The 19,172-nt window shown below is 42.2% G+C and overlaps 1 protein-coding gene across 2 annotated transcripts in view; it reads left to right on the top strand.

Moving 5' to 3' along the window:
• LOC143276688 (transcription factor CP2-like) overlaps positions 1-18,498 on the top strand; it is a 52,700-nt gene extending 34,202 nt beyond the window's left edge. For both annotated transcript variants that reach the window (XM_076581324.1, XM_076581325.1), the window contains 8 exons: positions 4,521-4,609; positions 6,882-7,236; positions 8,901-8,994; positions 9,884-9,974; positions 11,790-11,839; positions 12,925-13,067; positions 15,745-15,796; positions 18,360-18,498. In XM_076581324.1, coding sequence (XP_076437439.1) covers positions 4,521-4,609; positions 6,882-7,236; positions 8,901-8,994; positions 9,884-9,974; positions 11,790-11,839; positions 12,925-13,067; positions 15,745-15,796; positions 18,360-18,406 — 921 coding nt within the window. In that variant the 3' untranslated portion in view covers positions 18,407-18,498. The remainder of the gene's footprint in view (positions 1-4,520; positions 4,610-6,881; positions 7,237-8,900; positions 8,995-9,883; positions 9,975-11,789; positions 11,840-12,924; positions 13,068-15,744; positions 15,797-18,359) is intronic.
• Positions 18,499-19,172: the final 674 nt, after the last annotated feature.

Raw genomic sequence — 19,172 nt, 5'->3', positions numbered from 1 at the left:
CCCTCCAACACCACTAAACCTTTTTTTTTTCTTTTTTTTTTTCTTTTGAGTCATTTTTTCATGTTATTGTTATGGAAACAGTTTAGAAACACATAAAGCAGTACTGACAAGTTGTTAGTATTTAAAGAAATATAATGGACTTTTTCTTTTGTTTTGATGCACTGATTTCAGATTTCTTGTACCTCAGACATATTCATTTTCATCATATGGATAAACCAAAATTGCTGGTTTGATGTTTGTATATTACTGTTTTGAATAGAATTGTTTCTTGTAACATTCTTAACACTCATGCAAAATTTGAAGCAAATCCATCAAATAGTTTTTGAGTTAGAGCTGTTTTTAAGTTCAACACCTTGTGACGTCACTTTTTCCATCGCACAAATTAAGGGAAAACCCATTTTTAAAGGCCAATTATTCATTTCTGAATCAAGTTAACTGTACAGAAAAAAATAAGCAATATCACTATGTTGTATGGGGTCCAAATCATAGATTTCAGCTGTTTCCAATGTATAGTTTTTGTGTGGCTGTCCTCTAAAATTGCCTTATCAGGGTATTTTGGACATACGAAATCGGCATTTTTGTCAAATTTGAAGCTCTGTAAAATAAAAACTTTCTGTGTAATGGATTTGTTTTTTCTTTTTTCTTGTTTTATATGTTATGTACTCTTGAAAAGTAATAAGATGGGGCTGCTGTGATAATAATCATGCTATTCAGGTATCACTGAACTTGAGGAAAATCTAAATTTACCAAGTTCGTCAGGACATGTCATCTTAAAACGGCCGTAACTCAGAAACTAAGAAAGGTAGAGACTTCATTCTTTTTGTGTTTTGTCTATTTTTTAAAGTAGTATTTAATGCAATGTATTACAAATCATTTTTTCTATTTTAAAATTTTGACTGCCGGTACCTATTTATAGGTGGTCTGTATCCTGTCGTTTGACTCGATTTCTGGAAATTCTGTGCTAGAAGTTCTCTCTTTGCTGTCACTCTCTTTTTTTCTGCCTTTTTTCTTCCTTCACGGTTGTCGTCTTTTGCTGCCTTCCCAGTCCATTCCCTTTTCTTTTTATTGAGCAAGCCTTGACACTTTTTTTCTCTTTTCTGCAGTCTACTCTGTATTATCTGTGCTGTTTTGCTCTGGCGATTAGGTAGTGAGATGTAAACAGTGGGATGGGCACTAGCTGCCCATTCTGCAGTGTTATTTGCCTGTATGGCCTTTTTTATGTATTTTTTGTTTGGCTTTGAAGTATTGTTTTTTTTTAACTTTTTTATGATTTTTTTGTAATCTGGGGATGATAATTAAGCGGAATGGCTGGCGTCCTCAGCATGGCCTAGTGTTAATTGCCATGATGGTTGGGATACTGTGTCATGGGCTGTGTTTTGTGGGTTTCTCTTTGTATTTTTTTGTTGTTGTAAATGTGACAGTTTTGTGTTGACACGGTGCAGCATTTGTATGGTTCAACAGTCCTGATATGGCCCTGTGCGGTCGGCTGGACTATAAGCATCAACAAGAAGAATATTTCGCCTCCATCTGTCTCGTCTGTGTGAGCCAGTTAGCATGGTTGCATGTCAGTTTATGGATGAAACAGATACGCAGCCAGGATGGTTAAGACACTCATCTACCAATACAGAGTCTGTGGGGGGGTCTGGGTTTGAATCCTGCTCAGCCCTTTCTCCCAAGTTTGATTGGAAAATCGAACTGAGCGTCTAGTCATTCGGATGCGATGTTAAAGTCTTAACTCCCGAGAGCAAGGTTTCGGTTGCGCATGCGCACTAGAGCCTATCCATAAAAGGGAAAGGGGCGGAGTTTATCTATAAAAAGCGAGAGCACGTGTCTGGTAGAAATGTAAACATGTGGGAGGTGAAAGCAAAACAAAGACCGACTCACTGTTAGCGGAGAAAGATATCCGTGTACTCCTGCCACACAATGTGGTCGTTTACGGTTGCCAACGTCGAGGGGCTGTCTGCATGCTTTCCAATTCTCACCGGACAGTACCACGTGCTGGTGCTATTTTTATCTGACAGACACGTCTAGCGCAAACACAAACGGCTCTAGCTCCGCCCCTTTTCTCTGCATTCAAATTTTGTATTACGTGTAGCTGACACATTTTGTACTTTCCAAAGTCAATTCAGGTCTAGATTGGAAGCTGCTAGGCAAATCTCGCTCTCTGCCATAAATGAAGCCAAACCGTAGCTTTATTAGGCTTTTATTTTGAATAAACCTTCACCGACGTCACAGTGTTAGACTCTGTTGAGAAACTGGCTTGATTCAAATCGCCCGCCATTTATAGTCCGGTTCAGGCTTTAAACCACCAAGGCCCCAGGTGCAGCATGCGCTTGGCGCACTGAAAAATAACACATGGCAGTGAGAGTGTTGTCCTCTGGAAAAATTCTGTAGAAGAAATCCACTCTGATAGGTACACAAATGTTTATGCATGCACTTGAAGCCTAAGTGCATTGGGTTAGGCTGCTGGTCAGGCATCTGCCTAGCAGATGTGGTGTAGGGTGTGTGGATTTGTGCAGCATGCACTTAGTGCACGTAAAAGAACCCACGGCAGCAAAAGGGTTGTTCCTGGCAAAATTCTGTAGAAAAATCCTTTTCGATAGGAAAAACAAATAAAACTGCATGCAGGAAAAAATACCAAATAAATGGGTGGCGCTGTAGTGTATTGACGCGCTCTCCCTGGGGAGGGCAGCCCGAATTCCACACAGAGAGATCTGTTGTGATAAAAAGAAAATACAAATACAAATAATGCATTGACTCCTCCTTTAGGAACTGGAGCTGAAACTAAAACTGAAAACAAATTTGCATAATGTGCATATGAATTACAGGCTGGGGAACTCTCAGCGGATCCACTATTTTCAGCTGAAGAGCAGTCGATTTCAGAGGAAAAACTTTCCTTTTTTTTTTTGGAGGAAAAAAAATATCCCCTACAGCACCCCCCACCCTTCCCCCACAACCTCCCCTCCCCCTTCTGCAAACTTCACTTTAATAATTGGCTGAGAGTTGTATGGCCATCCCCCTCCCTCTCTGTGAGTCTCCATCACCAATGGTAAGTGAGGGGAGGGGGTGGGAATGGTTGTGGCAACCTTGGCATTGAGCCAAATCACTGACCTGCAAGCTCTAGCTGAGACTCGCTGAGTGCTGAAAGTGATGTGACCAGTCCCACACCCACCCTTTCCTCCCTCAAGTCCTCTCCCCCTTCCCCACTTCTTTCCTGTCATTGGAACAGAGACTATACAGCTGTAGAGACCAGATGGTCAGTTAAATATTCATTACTGGTATTGTGCAAACTTGTGTGCTGAGTACATTTTCCTTGAAAGCACCACACACACACACTCACACACACACACACACACACACACACACACACACACACAATTTCAAGATGTTATCTGCTATTGCAGAAAGTTTGCTGCATAGTCCAATTGGACATTTGTTATAATTGTTACAGTTGTTTGATGTTAGCGTTTCCTTCTATATTGTGCCTATGTCTCCCCTTTTAATGTCTTAATTTTTCCAATGCTCTGTATCTTCCCCCCCCCCCCCAACACACACACATATGCGCACACACACATACACACACATCATTCATCACCCTCTGCCCAATACTGTTCCCACCTCCACGCTCCGCACCTCACCCCACCCCCACCCCCCCCCTTTTTTTTTTTTTTTTTTTTCGTCTAATATCACTTAAAGTGGAAGACGTTAAACTGAAGACGACTACTACTACTACTACTACTACTACACACACACACACACACACACACACACACGTAGAGGAGAGCAGTAATTTTGTTTTTGGCCATGGGGGATTTGCCCTCCCCATCACTCACCCACCCCCTGTGCCCCCCTCTGCACCCCACCAGGGGCCCAGGACAGCCCCTGAACCCTGGCCAGTTTTCAAAGGAAACTCTCCGATTCCCCAACCTGATTTTTTTTTTGTTGTTGTTGATGAAACGAAACCTTTTACTGATTTGTTTTGTTTTGTATTGTTCTGACAATCAGTGACGTTATCCTTTTTTCCCTTCCCTTCGCAAATAACATTCTTTTCCATTAAATCCATCCTGACAGATAATTATTACACAGTATCACATGAAACGCATCAAATGACACCGCGTGGGTATAAATGGACGTATGAGTGAATGAATGATTAGGTAAATAAATAAATAAATTGATAAACAAATAAACCAATGAATAAATAAAAAAAAGTATATGAATAAATACATAATTAACAAAGAACAAATAAAATCGGTGCCTTATCAGGGTTGATAACCTTTCATACTCCTTTTTCGTGAAATCAAATATCCTTTATAATGGGGGACAAAAGTCTGTATTAATGTATTATATCAAATGACAGTTAAATATGACAGCAATAGCAGCAGCAACAACACCCCAGCCTGATATTAGTTGAAAGTTGCAGAGCCTGTTAGTGTTCTGTTGTTGCATGTCAGTTTATGAATGAAAATGAGTTTGTGCATTTTAATTAATCAAAGGTTGCTGAGATATACGAGTTTTACCAGGTACCGTTGGAGCAGGTGGTTCTATCCCAGAATTCCTTTGGTGTGAAGAGCGCCTCATCGTCATTGGCCACCAGCTTCTCAGAACTCACGTCAGTATTTTTTTTTTTTTCATTTTATTTATTTATATATTTTTTTCTTAGTCTTGTTTATCTTGAATTTGTTCTTTTATTTATAATGATAGTATAATAATAATATGATAAATATATGTGTGTGTGTGTGTGTGATAATAATATGATAAATATGTATGTGTGTGCGTGTGTGTGTGTGTGTGTATGTGTGTGTGCATATATAAATGTATAATGTACTATATAGATATGTGTGTATATGTGTATGTATATAATTTTCTCTTTTTCTTTTTCTTTTGAATTGCAACTAGTGTTTGAAGCTTTTAGAGCAAAACATTTGATCAGGCGCTGTATGAATAAGTTTATTATTATCATTATTATTATTATTATTGTAATTTGTGTGTTGGCCTTGTGGCAATGCGTCTGCCTAGGAAGTGAGAGAATCTGAGAGCACTTGTTTAAATCCCACAGTCGCCAGTCTACTAAACCTTCAGTGGCGGTCTGGACACGTTTTTTACTTTGATTTTTTACACCTGGTGATTGGTGTGTGTGTGTGTGTGTGTGTGTGTGTGTGTGTGTGATTGGTGTGTGTGTGTGTGTGTGTGTGTGTGTGTGTGTGAGTGTGTGTGTGTGTGTGTGATTGGTGTGTGTGTGTGTGTGTGTGTGTGAGTGTGTGTGATTGGTGTGTGTGTGTGTGTGTGTGTGTGTGTGTCAAGGGATCAGGACAGGGAGTATCATTTATTGCTTTTGTTTTCACGTCGCTTATTTTTCAGTTGACAAGCATTTGTCTTGAGCCAGAACAAAACAAAATGTTTTGCTGTAAACTACCTTGAAAGCACCCACCATGATTTTCATGAGCCCCAAAAAAGAAATTTGTTTTGCTGTGAACTACCTTGAAAGCATCCACCCTGATTTTCATGAGCACACACACAAAAAAGAAATTTGTTTTGCTGTAAACTACCTTGAAAGCATCCACCCTGATTTTCATGAGCACACACACAAAAAAGAAATTTGTTTTGCTGTGAACTACCTTGAAAGCACCCTCCCTGATTTTCATGAGCACACACACAAAAAAGAAATTTGTTTTGCTGTAAACTACTTTGAAAGCATCCACCCTGTTTTTCATGAGCACACACACAAAAAAGAAATTTGTTTTGCTGTAAACTACCTTGAAAACGTCCACCCTGATTTTCATGAGCCCCAAAAATGAAATTTGTTTTGCTGTAAACTACCTTGAAAGCGTCCACCCAGATTTTCATGAGCACACACACTAAAAAGAAATTTGTTTTGCTGTAAACTACCTTAAAAGCGTCCACCCTGATTTTCATGAGCACACACACAAAAAAGAAATTTATTTTGCTGTAACCCATTCAACCAAAGATGGTTTACACAGAGATGCCAACTGTTTCGCTGTGTTTTGTGACGCTCGATCCCAGTTGGTTCTGACGTTACGCTTAGGTCAAAATTGTTCCAATGAGTTCATTTTTGACTACGTGGCATAGTCACATGCTTTCCTCTTGTTACATTACCCAGATGCTTTGTTTACGAGGCCAGGGCAGACACTACTAACCTTGGTCTCATGTGATCATGCTCAGCTAATTGTGTGCATGCTTACATTGAAACAGCATTGAGTGGACCAATCAGCTTAATCGTTTGCCAGAAAAAGAGAGAACGTGGGTGAATCTGTCAACACAGCGTCTGTGCCCGTTCGCTGATGTGGCTTGGAGTCTGAGTGTTTCCTATCAAATTCAGAAATGTTCCTACCGAATTTCCTGATTGCTCCAACAGACATTTGACAGGGGGTGGCATCTCTGTTTACAGTAATCGTTTGTAACAGACAACAGTGGAGTGATGGCCAAGAGGTGACGCGTCCACCTAGGAAGCGAGAGAAATACAGTCGCCAGTATTTTCTCCCCCTCTTTGAGTTTGGACGTTAGTCATTCGGATGAGATGATTAACTGAGGTCCCATGTGCAACATGTTCTTTGTGTACGTAAAAGAACCCATGGCAACAAAAGGGTTGTCCATGGCAAAATTCTGTAGAAAAATCTGCTTCGATAGGAAAACAAATAAAATATTAATTTTTTTTAAAAATAAAAAGCATGCATGTTAAAAAAAAAAAAAAAGAAGCAGAAAAAAGGGTGACTCTCTCAGTGTAGCAACGCACTGTTCCTGGGGAGAGCAGCCTGAATTTCGCACAGTGAAATCTGTTGTGACAAAAAAAGAATGATTCAGTAATTCAACAAAACACAACGCAGTGCGAACGTCACTCACAATGTCGCACAAAAACCAAACAGGTGCAGCCCAGCCACAGCCACGGCAGCCGGTGGAGGGGGCGGGGGGGCGGCCCCCCACCAGGTCGTCGTCTCCCCCCATTCCGCCACAGGGGGCGGTGGGGGCAGCTCCTCCTCCCAGGTGGGCACCCCCTCCAGGCAGCTGCCCCCTTCCTCCTCCTCCTCCCCCAACGCCCACCCCCCAACACCGCAGCAGCAGCAGCAGCCGCCATCCTCCCAGCACCCCCACCACGCCCTGCCCCACCACTCCACCCCCTTGCAGCATCAACAGCAGCAGCAGCATCATCATCACCTGGTGGCTGGGGGGGCAGCGTCGGCGGCCGGGGGTGGAGGGGGGGACTCCAAGTCGTTTGTGGGGGTGAGTGGGGGCTGTATGTTTGTTTGTTTGTTTGTTTGTTTGCTGTTCTGGTGGTGTGTTTGTTGATGAAGTGAGGGTGGGGTGGTTGATGACGTGTTGTGTTTAATGAAAGAGATGTTGGGTAATGTGTTGTGTGTCATGTAAGAGATGTGGGATAACGTGTTGTGTGTAATGTAAGAGATGTTTGATGATGTGTTATGTGTAATGTAGAGTTGCTGGATGACATGTCGTATTTAATGTAAGAGATGTTAGATGACATGTTGTGTGTAATGTAAGAAATGTTGTATATCATGTTTTGTGTAATGTAAAAGATATGGGATAACGTGTGTAATGTAAGAGATGTTGGATGACGTGTGTGATGTAACAGTTGTTGGAGGACGATGATGATGTGATTATACAGCGCCTATTCTCAGTTGGAGACCAAACTCTAAGCGTTTTACAAACACATAGTCATTTCCACAACCGGCTGTCCTACCTGGGTAGAGCTGACTGACAGCTGCCGTTTGGGCGCTTGTCATTCGTTTCCTGTGTCATTCAGTCGGGTTTCAGTCACACACACATACACTCTCTTACAAACTTGATGACTTGTGTGTAATGTAAGAGTTGTTGGGATGACATGTAGTGTGTAATGTGAGGGATGTTAGATGACGTGTTGAGGTGTGTGTTGTGTGTAATGTGAGAGTTGTTGGGATGACATGTAGTGTGTAATGCAAGAGTTGTTGGATGACGTGTCTGTAATGTAAGAGTTGTTGGATAATGTGTCGAGGTGTGTGTTGTGTGTAATGGAAGAGTTGTTAGACGACGTGTTGTGTGTAATGTGTGAGTTGCTGGATGACGTGTAGTGTGTAATGGAAGAGATGGCTGATGATGTGTCAAGGTGAGTGTTATGTGTAATGTAAGATGTGTTGGATGATGTGTGATGTGTAATGTAAGTTGTTGGATGACGTGTAGTGTGTAATATAAGAGATGTTGGATGATGTGTCGAGGTGTGTGTTGTGTGTAATGTAAGAGTTGTTCGATAACGTGCTGTGTGTAATGTAAGAGTCATTGGATGGTGTGTTGTGTATAGTATAAGAGCTGTTGGATGACGTGTTGTGTGTAATGTAAGAGTTGTTGGATAACGTGTTGTGCGTAATGTAAGAGTCGTTGGATGATGTGTTGTGTACAGTGTGAGAGCTGTTGGATGACGTGTTGTGTGTAATGTAAGAGTTGTTGGATAACGTGTTGTGTGTAATGAAAGAGTCATTGGATGATGTGTATAGTATAAGAGCTGTTGGATGACGTGTTGTGTGTAATGTAAGAGTTGTTGGATAACGTGTTGTGTGTAATGAAAGAGTCATTGGATGACGTGTTGTGTACAGTGTAAGAGCTGTTGGATGATGTGTTGTGTGTGATAAAAGAGATGTTGGGTGACATGTTGAGGTGTGTGTTGTGTGTAATATAAGAGTAGTTGGATGATGTGTTGTGTGTAATGTAAGAGCAGTTGGATGACGTGTTGTGTGTAGTGTAAGAGCTGTTGGATGACGTGTTGTGTGTAGTGTAAGAGTTGTTGGATAATGTGTTGTGTGTAACGTAAGAGAAGTTTGATGATATGTCAAGGTGTGTGTTGTGTGTAATGAAAGACGTGTTGGATAACGTGTCGTGGTGCTTTGTTGTGCTGACAGCCCCTCTCCCCGGAGGCTACGGCAGCGGAGGTTCAGGGCTGGCTCACCTTTCATCGCTTCTCCAACTACACACGTGTTTTCCAACATTTCTCAGGTCGGTACTCCCTTACTCACTACGCATTTGTGTGTGTGTGTGTGTGTGTGTTCATTTGTATAAATTCAATCCACAGTTGCGATTTTAGAAGAAGAAAATCTACCCTCTCCATCATGTTGCCATTGCCTCATTCAGTCACTTTCTTTCCACTCCCTCAATCTGACAACGACAACAAAAAAATTCATATATATATATAAACATAATGAATAAAACAACAAATTGGTGATATTCCAACAGAGAGCCAATAGGGTTCCTAATTAAACTTTTGAACTGTTTCAAACATAAATTGATCGTGTCTTAGAACATGTAGCATGTGTGTATACATGTGCGTGCATGTATGGGTGCATGTCTGTGTGTGTGTGTGTGTTTTGTGCATGTATGCTTGCATTGTCTCTGTGTGTGTGTGTGTTTATTTTACACCCAAGGGTTGAGTGTATCAGTGACGGGCGCAATAGCCGAGTGGTTGAAGCGTTGGACTTTCAATCTGAGGGTCCTTGGTTCGAATCACGGTGACGGCGCCTGGTGGGTAAAGGGTGGGGATTTTTACGATCTCCCAGGTCAACATTTGGGCAGACCTGCTTAGTGCCTGAACCCCCTTCATGTGTAAATGCATGCAGAAAATCAAATACGCACGTTAAAGATCCTGTAATCCATGTCAGCGTTCGGTGGGTTATGGAAACAAGAACATACCCAGCATGCACACCCCCGAAAGCGGAGTATGGCTGCCTACATGGTGGGGTAAAAACGGTCATGCATGTAAAAGCCCACTCGTGTACATGCGAGTGAACGTGGGAGTTGCAGCCCACTAACGCAGAAAAAGAAGAAGAGTGTATCTGTGTCACACCATGAAATGTTGGGAGACTGACGGAGGGTGATGTTTTCACGACAGGTGCTGACTTACTGCGGTTGAACCGCGACGACTTGATACAGATCTGTGGGGTGGCTGACGGCATTCGGTTAAACAATGCACTACAGTCCAGGTGAGTTACGATTTCCTCCCTTTATTGATTAAATAAATAAAAAATTTTTTTTTTTTTTCAAAGTTTTGATTTTCACTCTCTGAATTTGGGACAATTTTGTTTTATGTGTTTTGATGACAGTGAGTTAGTATCAATAATGATAATAATGATAACGATAATTAAATTTGTAAACATGTTTCCATGTAAAGCCTGCTTAGTTGCGCAGTTAAATGTGAATGCTGGCGTTTAAAACATGCATTAAAAACACTAAAATGAAAGAAATTAAAAAAAACAAACTTACATGCATAGCCCATGTGCATAGGTAACCAAACACTCGAGCACAAATTTACGCACACACACACACAAGCGCTTGTAAACACACACACACACACACACACACACACACAATCTTTACACTCATCAAACATATCACATGAAGAAACCTAAATATGCAATAGCATCGGAGCATTGAATTCATGTCCAATGTGACTAGGGCTGAGCATAGGAAGACCGGGCTCACTTCTTCTCTCCTTCCACCATTTTAACCTTCCAAAGCACATGTCGCGTTTTCTTCCATTGACACTGGGGTGTATCAGTATCAGTAGCTCAAGGAGGCGTCACTGCGTTCGGACAAAACCATATATGCTACACCACATCTGCCAAGCAGAGGCCTGACAGCAGCGTAACCCAACGCGCTTAGTCAGGCCTCGAGAAAAAAATGAAATAAATAAATAAACAAATAAATGATTAAAATGAAATAAAAAAAAAAAAAAAATAAATGAATAAAATGAAATAATAAAAAATAAATAAATAAATAAAATAAAATAGATAAATAAAAAATAATAGATCAACACATAAAAATACTACTACTAATAATAATATTTATAATGCGCAAAATCTTGATAAGTCAACTCTAAACGTGCGCGCGCGCACACACACACACACACACACAAAAAGAAAAGAAATGGGAGTAGCATGCCCCTTTCTCGAGGACACAACAACACCAGGCCAAAATGAAATGTTGGAACCCTGACCTACCCCCGAAAATGGAGTATGGCTGCGTAAATGGCGGGGTAAAAACGGTCATACATGTGAAAGCCCACGCGTGTGCATACGAGTGAAAGTGGGAGTTGCAGCCCACGAACGAAGAAGACCTGACCTACCCCCGAAAATGGAGTATGGCTGCCTAAATGGCGGGGTAAAAACGGTCATACACGTGAAAGCCCACTCGTGTGCATACGAGTGAAAGTGGGAGTTGCAGCCCACGAACGAAGAAGAACCCTGACCTACCCCCGAAAATGGAGTATGGCTGCCTAAATGGCGGGGTAAAAACGGTCATACACGTGAAAGCCCACTCGTGTGCATACGAGTGAAAGTGGGAGTTGCAGCCCACGAACGAAGAAGAACCCTGACCTACCCCCGAAAATGGAGTATGGCTGCGTAAATGGCGGGGTAAAAACGGTCATACATGTGAAAGCCCACGCGTGTGCATACGAGTGAAAGTGGGAGTTGCAGCCCACGAACGAAGAAGAAGAACACTGGCCACTGGACCCAAACCCCACCATGTAACTTGGGGAAAACTCGGGCTGGAAGCCAGCGCCCCCAAATCCGTTCGACCACTGCACCTGTTAGCGACATAGCAGTGAGGGTCAGAGAGGGTTACCTCAGGATGTGAGGCATTTGACAGGGACGGTCTTACCACACTCACTTGCGTTGTGCTGTCGCTATGGGGTGATTCAGTTACATTCAAAAACATAACAATGAAAAAAAAGGACTTAAAAAAAAAAAAGTTGGAATGGAAGAACCGTAAGTATCTTTTGTGTTTTGTGTTTTCAGGTCAGTTCGTCCCCGGCTTACAATCTTCATTTGTCAGGAGCCAGAGTCTGGTATGTATGTCTGTTTTGTTTGTGTGGTGGGTAGTCGTCAGTGTGTGTGTGTTAAGAAGGAATTTTGTCAGGTTTGTGTGTGTGTATGTAGGATTTTTTTGTTTTTTTTAATGTGTTGTGTGTGTGTGTGTGTTTTGAAGGAATTTTATTCTCTGTGCATGCTGGGCATGTTCTTGTTTCCATAACTCACCAAACGCTGACATGGATTACAGGGTCTCATGCGTATTTGATCTCCTGTGTGTGTATACGCACGGAACGGGTTCAGGCACAAGCAGGTCTGGTCATCTGTTGACCTGAGAGATCGGAAAAATCTCCACCCTTTTACCCCTCCAGGTGCCGTGACTGGGATTCAAACTCTGGATTGGAAGTCCAATGCTTTAACCACTCAGCTGTTGTGCACATAGTTGTGATGCTTCTTTCTTCCCTTTATTTTTTGTTTAAAAAAAAAAAATTTGTTTACTATATTTCTTTACACGTCTTCTGCATTGAGATTCTGTGGTTGCAGTGAATGCCAAATAACCTGACAATTTTTCACATGCCTCTGCTGTACTCAGATGCTATTTTTGACTCGCTTGTGTAAACAAAGTGAGTCTATGTTTTAACCTGGTGTTCGGTTGTCTGTGTGTGTGTGTGTGTCCGTGTGTCTGTGTGTCTGTGGTAAACTTTAACATTGACATTTTCTCTACAAATACTTTGTCAGTTGACACCAAATTTGGCGTAAAAATAGGAGAAATTCAGTTCTTTCCAGTGATCTTGTTTAAAACAATATTGCACCTCTCGGATGGGCACAAAAAAATTAAAAAAAGAAGCCACATTATATGCAAACTGCATTTACTGTTATATTTATATTTTTTGTATTCTCTAAACTTGGCACTCTGACCTCTTATTCTGACACAACAACATGAGGAGTCATTATTATCATTTTTTGTTCAAACAGGAACTTCTTTTGCTAAGCATGGAATTTTTATTTATTTTACAAACGTTTTGGTGCAGATAGTAAAAAAGCGAAATTACTCTGTAATTAATGCTAGGGGACTTAATTTATCACAAGTGAGTCTTGAAGGCCTTGCCTCTCTTGTTTACAGTGTACCACGCGATCTACATGGAGTGTGTGAGCGTGCAAGAACTCAAGTGCAAGTTGGCGTCACTGTTTGGCATCCAGGCTTCCCATATAGGAGACATCTTCATGATCGGGCCTTCTGGCATCCATATCTTGGTCACAGATGAGGTAGGCTGGTGTGCAGTGCGGTGTTGTGTGGGAGACGGTAGTATGGGAGAGGCAAAGAGAGGGAGAGAGGTTTATGGAGGAGGGGGGAAACAGTGAGAAGGTGTGTGTGTGTTAGTGTGCGTGTTTCTGTGTGTGTTTATTCGTGTGTGTGTGTGTGAGAGAGAGAGAGAGAGAGAGTGTGTGTGCTTGTTTGTGTGTGTGTGTGTGAGAGAGAGAGAGAGTGTGCGTGTTTATTCGTGTGTGTGTGTGAGAGAGAGAGAGTGTGTGTGCTTGTTTGTGTGTATGTGTGTGAGAGAGAGAGAGAGAGTGTGAGAATGTTTGTGTGTGTGTCTTTGTATGAGTGTTTGTGTGTGAGTGTGTTTGTGTATGTTTACGTGTCTGGGGGGATTGCTGTCTTTATAAGTGAGGGCATGAATCTCATATCTTGTGCAAGTGGCTTCTGCCTAAGGCAAAGAGAGAGAGATTATATAAAAAATATATTCTTTATGTGAGTGTGTGTGTGAGTGAGTGTGTGTGTGAGAGAGAGAAGGATTCATAATTTTCCTTTCTGTGTTATAGATACAGCTGTTTATTATATCTACAAGAAGAATTTCCAAGGTTGTTTTTTTTTTGTTTTGTTTTTTTAAATTTTTTTTAATTCATCAAATGAATGGCCAGATGTGTTTGGAAGACTAACAGCTAGGTTTGTCGTCTTCCACCATCAGCTGACTGATGAAGTTTTTAAACTTTGAGTGGAAAATTTGAAGCTGTGACTAGTTTTCATTGTGTTGTTGTTGTTTTTTTTGTTTTTTTGGTTTTTTTGTTTTGTTTTTTACCCTTGACTTGAATTAGATGCAAATGTGGCAACAGCCTTAAGATGGCCTTAGTGGTTGGCGAGGCTCTAAGCACCATAATTTAATTTGATTTGATAGCTGACTGATGAGGTTGATATACAGTGACTCAGGACGGAGTTGCACTTTCAAGCCATCTTTGCAGTGCAAAAGCTGGAATTCCATATAATATTCATGGCATTGAAGCATCACCGACATAGTAGAGGCTGTTTCAGTCACAAATTCCCAAGTTCGTATGAATCCATACGGTCGGTACGGCATGACTTTATTCAGCCTTTCTCTGCTATTAACAAATAGTAAAGAGTGGTAATTCTCTCCACACACAAGGTACATAACTTCAAGCCAATGCTGCTTACGCTACCAATTCAGCTAGCACACAGGTAAATAAAAGGTACATTGGAACAAACCCAGACACTTCTCCAAAAAGGAAGCGCCTGGCTTGCTCTTATACCGATCATTTGACATGTGCACACAGCACTTTCTCTGCTATGTTTGTGACATGTATGATATCAAATCAAATCAAATCAAAAACACTTTATTAATCCACATGGAAATTAAGTTGTGCAATCACAGGCTCGTTGTAAACACTGGCATAAAATCATGCGCAACATAAGAAGAGATTAAAACTAGTCAAATAAGAATTCCCAATAGCTGACGATATACTAACCCCCCCACACACATACTCACGTTAAGACAATAGGGTATTGCACAACAATATTAACAAATGAAAACATCCAACAAAAAAGGGTATAGATTACTAAAAATGACATGCACGCACGCACGCACACGCACACACACACACACACACACACACACACACACACACACACACACGCACGCACATTAAGACCATAAGGTATTGTACAACAATACATAAATAAAAACATCAAGGGAATAAATCGTATATATAAGTAAAATGCACACACACACACACACACTCATTCACACACACACTCACACACACACTCACACACACACATACAACGTATGCATGCACATAACATATGTATGTATATGATAGTCGGTCATGTCCGACTATTAACATTGGAACAGCAGTGGAGACAGCTGCTGTTCCAACTATCTGGGCTAGAATTTGATTATAGTGGAGAGCGTCTTGTCCAAGTTGCATCACCGCTGTCTCGGCCAAGAGGGTTTTAGGACAGTTGGCACTGGGATGGTTCCCAAAGGACAACTGTCTCCAAGGCTGCAGCACTAAGAATCGGTGCAGTCTTGCCTCCGAATTTCAGAAAGACAGGCAGAAAATAGGAAAAAACTTAGCCGTATGAAGAGCACAGGAACAGGAGTCATGATGGCTGCCGGAAAAAGAGGGCCCTAGCCTGGGGGACAAAGGGGAGGTTACCTACTTCCGGGAGGTTATCGGCCGTAGTTTCGTTTTCTCCGCATAGGCGGATAATAGTTTGCACAGGACAGGAATGTCAGACCCCTGCCGGAGTCTGCACTAGTTGGGTCATGGTAAGTATGTTATTTAAATGTAATTTTAGATAGAAAATTTCTTTTGCAGTTGAGAAACCATTGAGCATTCAGCTTTCACTTTGCTGTTGGCCCAACTGTAAGTTGAGCGTTGAGCAAGTTTTTGATATGACGCCTGTCCACATACACACACCTGACATAATGAGGGGTGGGGATAGGGGGGATGGGGGGGGGGGGGTGAATAAAAAAGAAAGAAAGAAATGTGAGATGAATACCAAAGGCACCAGTAAATGTCCCCGCCATAGGATCTGCTGTGCTAGACCAGCCAGAATTTCACACAGAGAAATCTGTTGTGACAAAAGACTAATAGATGTCAATACGTTTTTAAACAATACTTTACGACTGTGTTTGTACAGGTTCTGCAGAACACACACGACCAGTCCAGATTTGTGGTGGAAGGCACGAAAGGTAAGACAACCCACACAGTGAACATGCTGTGCTCTCCAGTGATTGTTATCTGTGTGCCCGTGTGATGCATTTTCTTCCCACAGATACAGAAAATAAGTCAGTGTCATCAGTCGTTGTTTCTGCCTACCATCACAAAGGTGGTCATGTCCTCTGTGTCACGAGACACGTTATGGTCACTGGGATGTGTCTTGTCTTTTTTTGTGTAAGTTCTTGCTATTCTACAGCAGGGTTCACTCAGGCCTTGAAAATATTCTAAAAAGCCTTATTTTTGGAAGCCGCCTTTTAGGGACACACTTAAAGGCCCTGAAATATGGGATTCTGAGGTCATAGCCGCTAAAAGTCCCTTTTTCAGCATTCCATAAAGAAACAAGAAATGGCCAGCCAAAAGATTTGATGTACATTGAACAAATCTTTGTGTGGGCACAGAAACAAACGTGGAGTGATGGCCTAGAGGTAACGCGTCCGCTAAGGAACCGAGAGAATCTTAGGCGCACTGGTTTGAATCCCGTTGTCGCCAATATTTTCTCCCCCTCCACTAGATGATGCCCATGTATAGCAAGGATGTATGTTTGTTTGCAGTGTATTTTCAGGACAATTATAATAATAATAATGATGATGATAATGTACATTTATATAGCGCCCTTTCTCTTTAAGAGCTCAGGGCGCTTTACATGAAAGAAAAATATTACAAAGTACAAATCATTCATGACCACTCTTTCTCAAAAACCCTCCCCGCCCTCCCTACACACACACACTCTCCCTTTCCCACTCTCCATGCATCCAAAGTGAGCTGACATGGGTGGTGTTAGAGAACAAGAAAGCTGAGAGTGCTTGTAGATGGACTTTAAAAAGATAAATTTTTAGTGATGAGCGAAAAGCAGAAATAGAATCAGATGCACAGATATAATGAGGAAGGTTGTTCTCAGATGTGAGGAGCTGCAAAGAAGAAAGAACATTCACCAAAGGTTCTTATATTTGCACGAGGAAGTTTCAAAAGACAACAGTCAGCAGAGGAAGAGCAGAGATTCCTTGAGGGAGCGTAAACACTGATGAGGTCAGAAAGATATATAGATCCTGCAGAGTGGAAAGCAGAATAGCAGAGACACGCAACTTTGTATTTAATTCTCACTTCAATGGGGAGCCAGTACAGAGTGTGGAGGTGGGGAGAAATGTGATCAGTACTTGGGCATTCTTACTTTTGTTGTATTCTTTCCTTATGCTGAAGACAATGTTTATTGTCTGCAGGATTTTTTTGTGGGCGGTGGGGTTTTGTTTAGTGTACCCGTTTTAATGTTTGTGTTCAGGTTACAGCTTTTTTTCACTCTTTCATCGCCATAGGTGACTTTAGTCTACAAGACAGTGCACCACTGTTGGCGACTTTAGTTCACATGGAGGGTTCATGTTAAAAGGACCATTTTTCACACTGTAACAAAAGTTGACAGCTGCAGCCAGCTTTCCCGCCACAATAGAACAATGACAGACCTTCACCACCTGACCCAGTTTGAAGTGAGCAAGTCCTTTGTGTTGACATGTCGATGAAATTGTGAGAGCAGGAAATGTTTTGTTGTTGTACTGCAGGTCTCAACATTAACCTTTTTTTTTTTTTTTTTTTTTTTTTATGCGCTTGCCTGGTTGGGGGCAAGTCAGTAGAAAACTGACTTGCCTAGATGGGTTTTGTACTTGCCCTTTTTTTTTTTTTTTTTTTTTTCTAGAACCTCACATGTATGTATCAGACAAACGTGTACACACTCAAACATGCGCGCGCGCACACACACACACACACACACACACATAAACATAAACACACACACACACAAAAATAGCAGCCTATGACAAGTCGCCTTTGAGCTGCACACAGCTGCCTACTCCAGTCTGCCAGTCGAAGATGCGACTAGAAATATGGTCTGTTATAAGATCTTCACTCTACACAAGAAAGTACCTGACAATGGGATTTGGGAGCGCAACCCATATTTTGAATAAAGATAATGACATCAGGCTACATGCTAGTCTTTGGAAATATTACTTGCTCAGTACTGGAAGGGCTTAGTTTGCCTGACACGACGATCTTCTTGTCCCAGGCAGTTTTCAATCCCGGGTTCGAATCTTAGTAATGGCACCTGGTGGGTAAAGGGTGGAGATTTTTCCGATCTCCCAGGTCAACATAATGTGCAGACCTGCTTGTTCCTGAACCCCCTTCATGTGTATACGCACGCAGAAGATCAAATACGCATGTTAAAGATCCTGTAACCCATGTCAGCATTTGGTGGGTTATGGAAACAAGAACATACCCAGCATGAACACCCCCGAAAACGGAGTATGGCTGCTTACATGGTGAGGTAAAAACAGTTATACACGTAAAAGCCCGCTCGTGTACATGCGAGTGAAGGTAGGAGTTGCAGCCCACGAATGAAGAAGAAAGAAAAGTCCCAGGCAGTCAAGCAACCATTAATAATGTTGAGGCCTGTTCTGAATGATACCATCAGTAGTTGATCACTCCCATGTGCGTATGCTTGTGTGTGTGTGTGTGTGTGTGTGTGTGTGTGTGGTGTGTGTGTGTTTGCAGAGGAGACGGGAGACAAGTACCGCATCATGCTGAGGTCGATGCAGTGACACCGCCCTCCTGTTCCCTCCTCACCCCCACGGCCGCTGCTATTCTACTACTACTACTCCTTCACTGCCCCCCACCCCCCCCAAACCCCCACCTCCCCTCACTGGTTCGTTCACTCTTGCCTGACCACCTCCACGTGAAGAGAGTTCGGGTGACGCGTGTGACCTTTTGCTCGTCAGCGGAAGGCCTCTGCCAAGGAAAAAACACAGATGAAATGATCGCAGAACTTCAGTTTGGTTATTACGTTCTTCGGAGGCTTAAGTGTATGAAAAACAAGGGAATAAATGATCGCAGGGCTGTGTTTGCCATGGTTATCATCACGTTCTTTGGTCGCCGCAGCCAATGAAAAAGCAGGGGACATAATGATTGGATGGGAGCTGTGTTTGCCATGGTTATCGTCATGTTCTTTGGTCACCGCAGCCAGTGAAAAAGCCGGGGACGAAATGATTGGATGGGAGCTGTGTTTGCCATGGTTATCATCACGTTCTTTGGTCGCCGCAGCCAATGAAAAAGCAGGGGACGAAATATTGGGTGGGAGCTGTGTTTGCCATGGTTATCATCATCTTCTTTGGTCGCCGCAGCCAATGAAAAAGCAGGGGACGAAATATTGGATGGGAGCAGTGTTTGCTGTGGTTATCATCATCATCTTTGGTCGCCGCAGCCAATGAAAAAGCAGGGGACGAAATATTGGGTGGGAGCTGTGTTTGCCAGTGGTTATCGTCACGTTCTTTGGTCGCCGCAGCCAATGAAAAAGCAGGGGACGAAATG

Source organism: Babylonia areolata, chromosome 32 (genome assembly GCF_041734735.1).
Source record: "Babylonia areolata isolate BAREFJ2019XMU chromosome 32, ASM4173473v1, whole genome shotgun sequence".
Taxonomy (NCBI): Eukaryota; Metazoa; Mollusca; class Gastropoda; order Neogastropoda; family Buccinidae; genus Babylonia; species Babylonia areolata.
The sequence above is the reverse complement of the archived record's forward strand: the minus strand, read 5'-3'. Positions and strand labels throughout refer to the sequence as shown.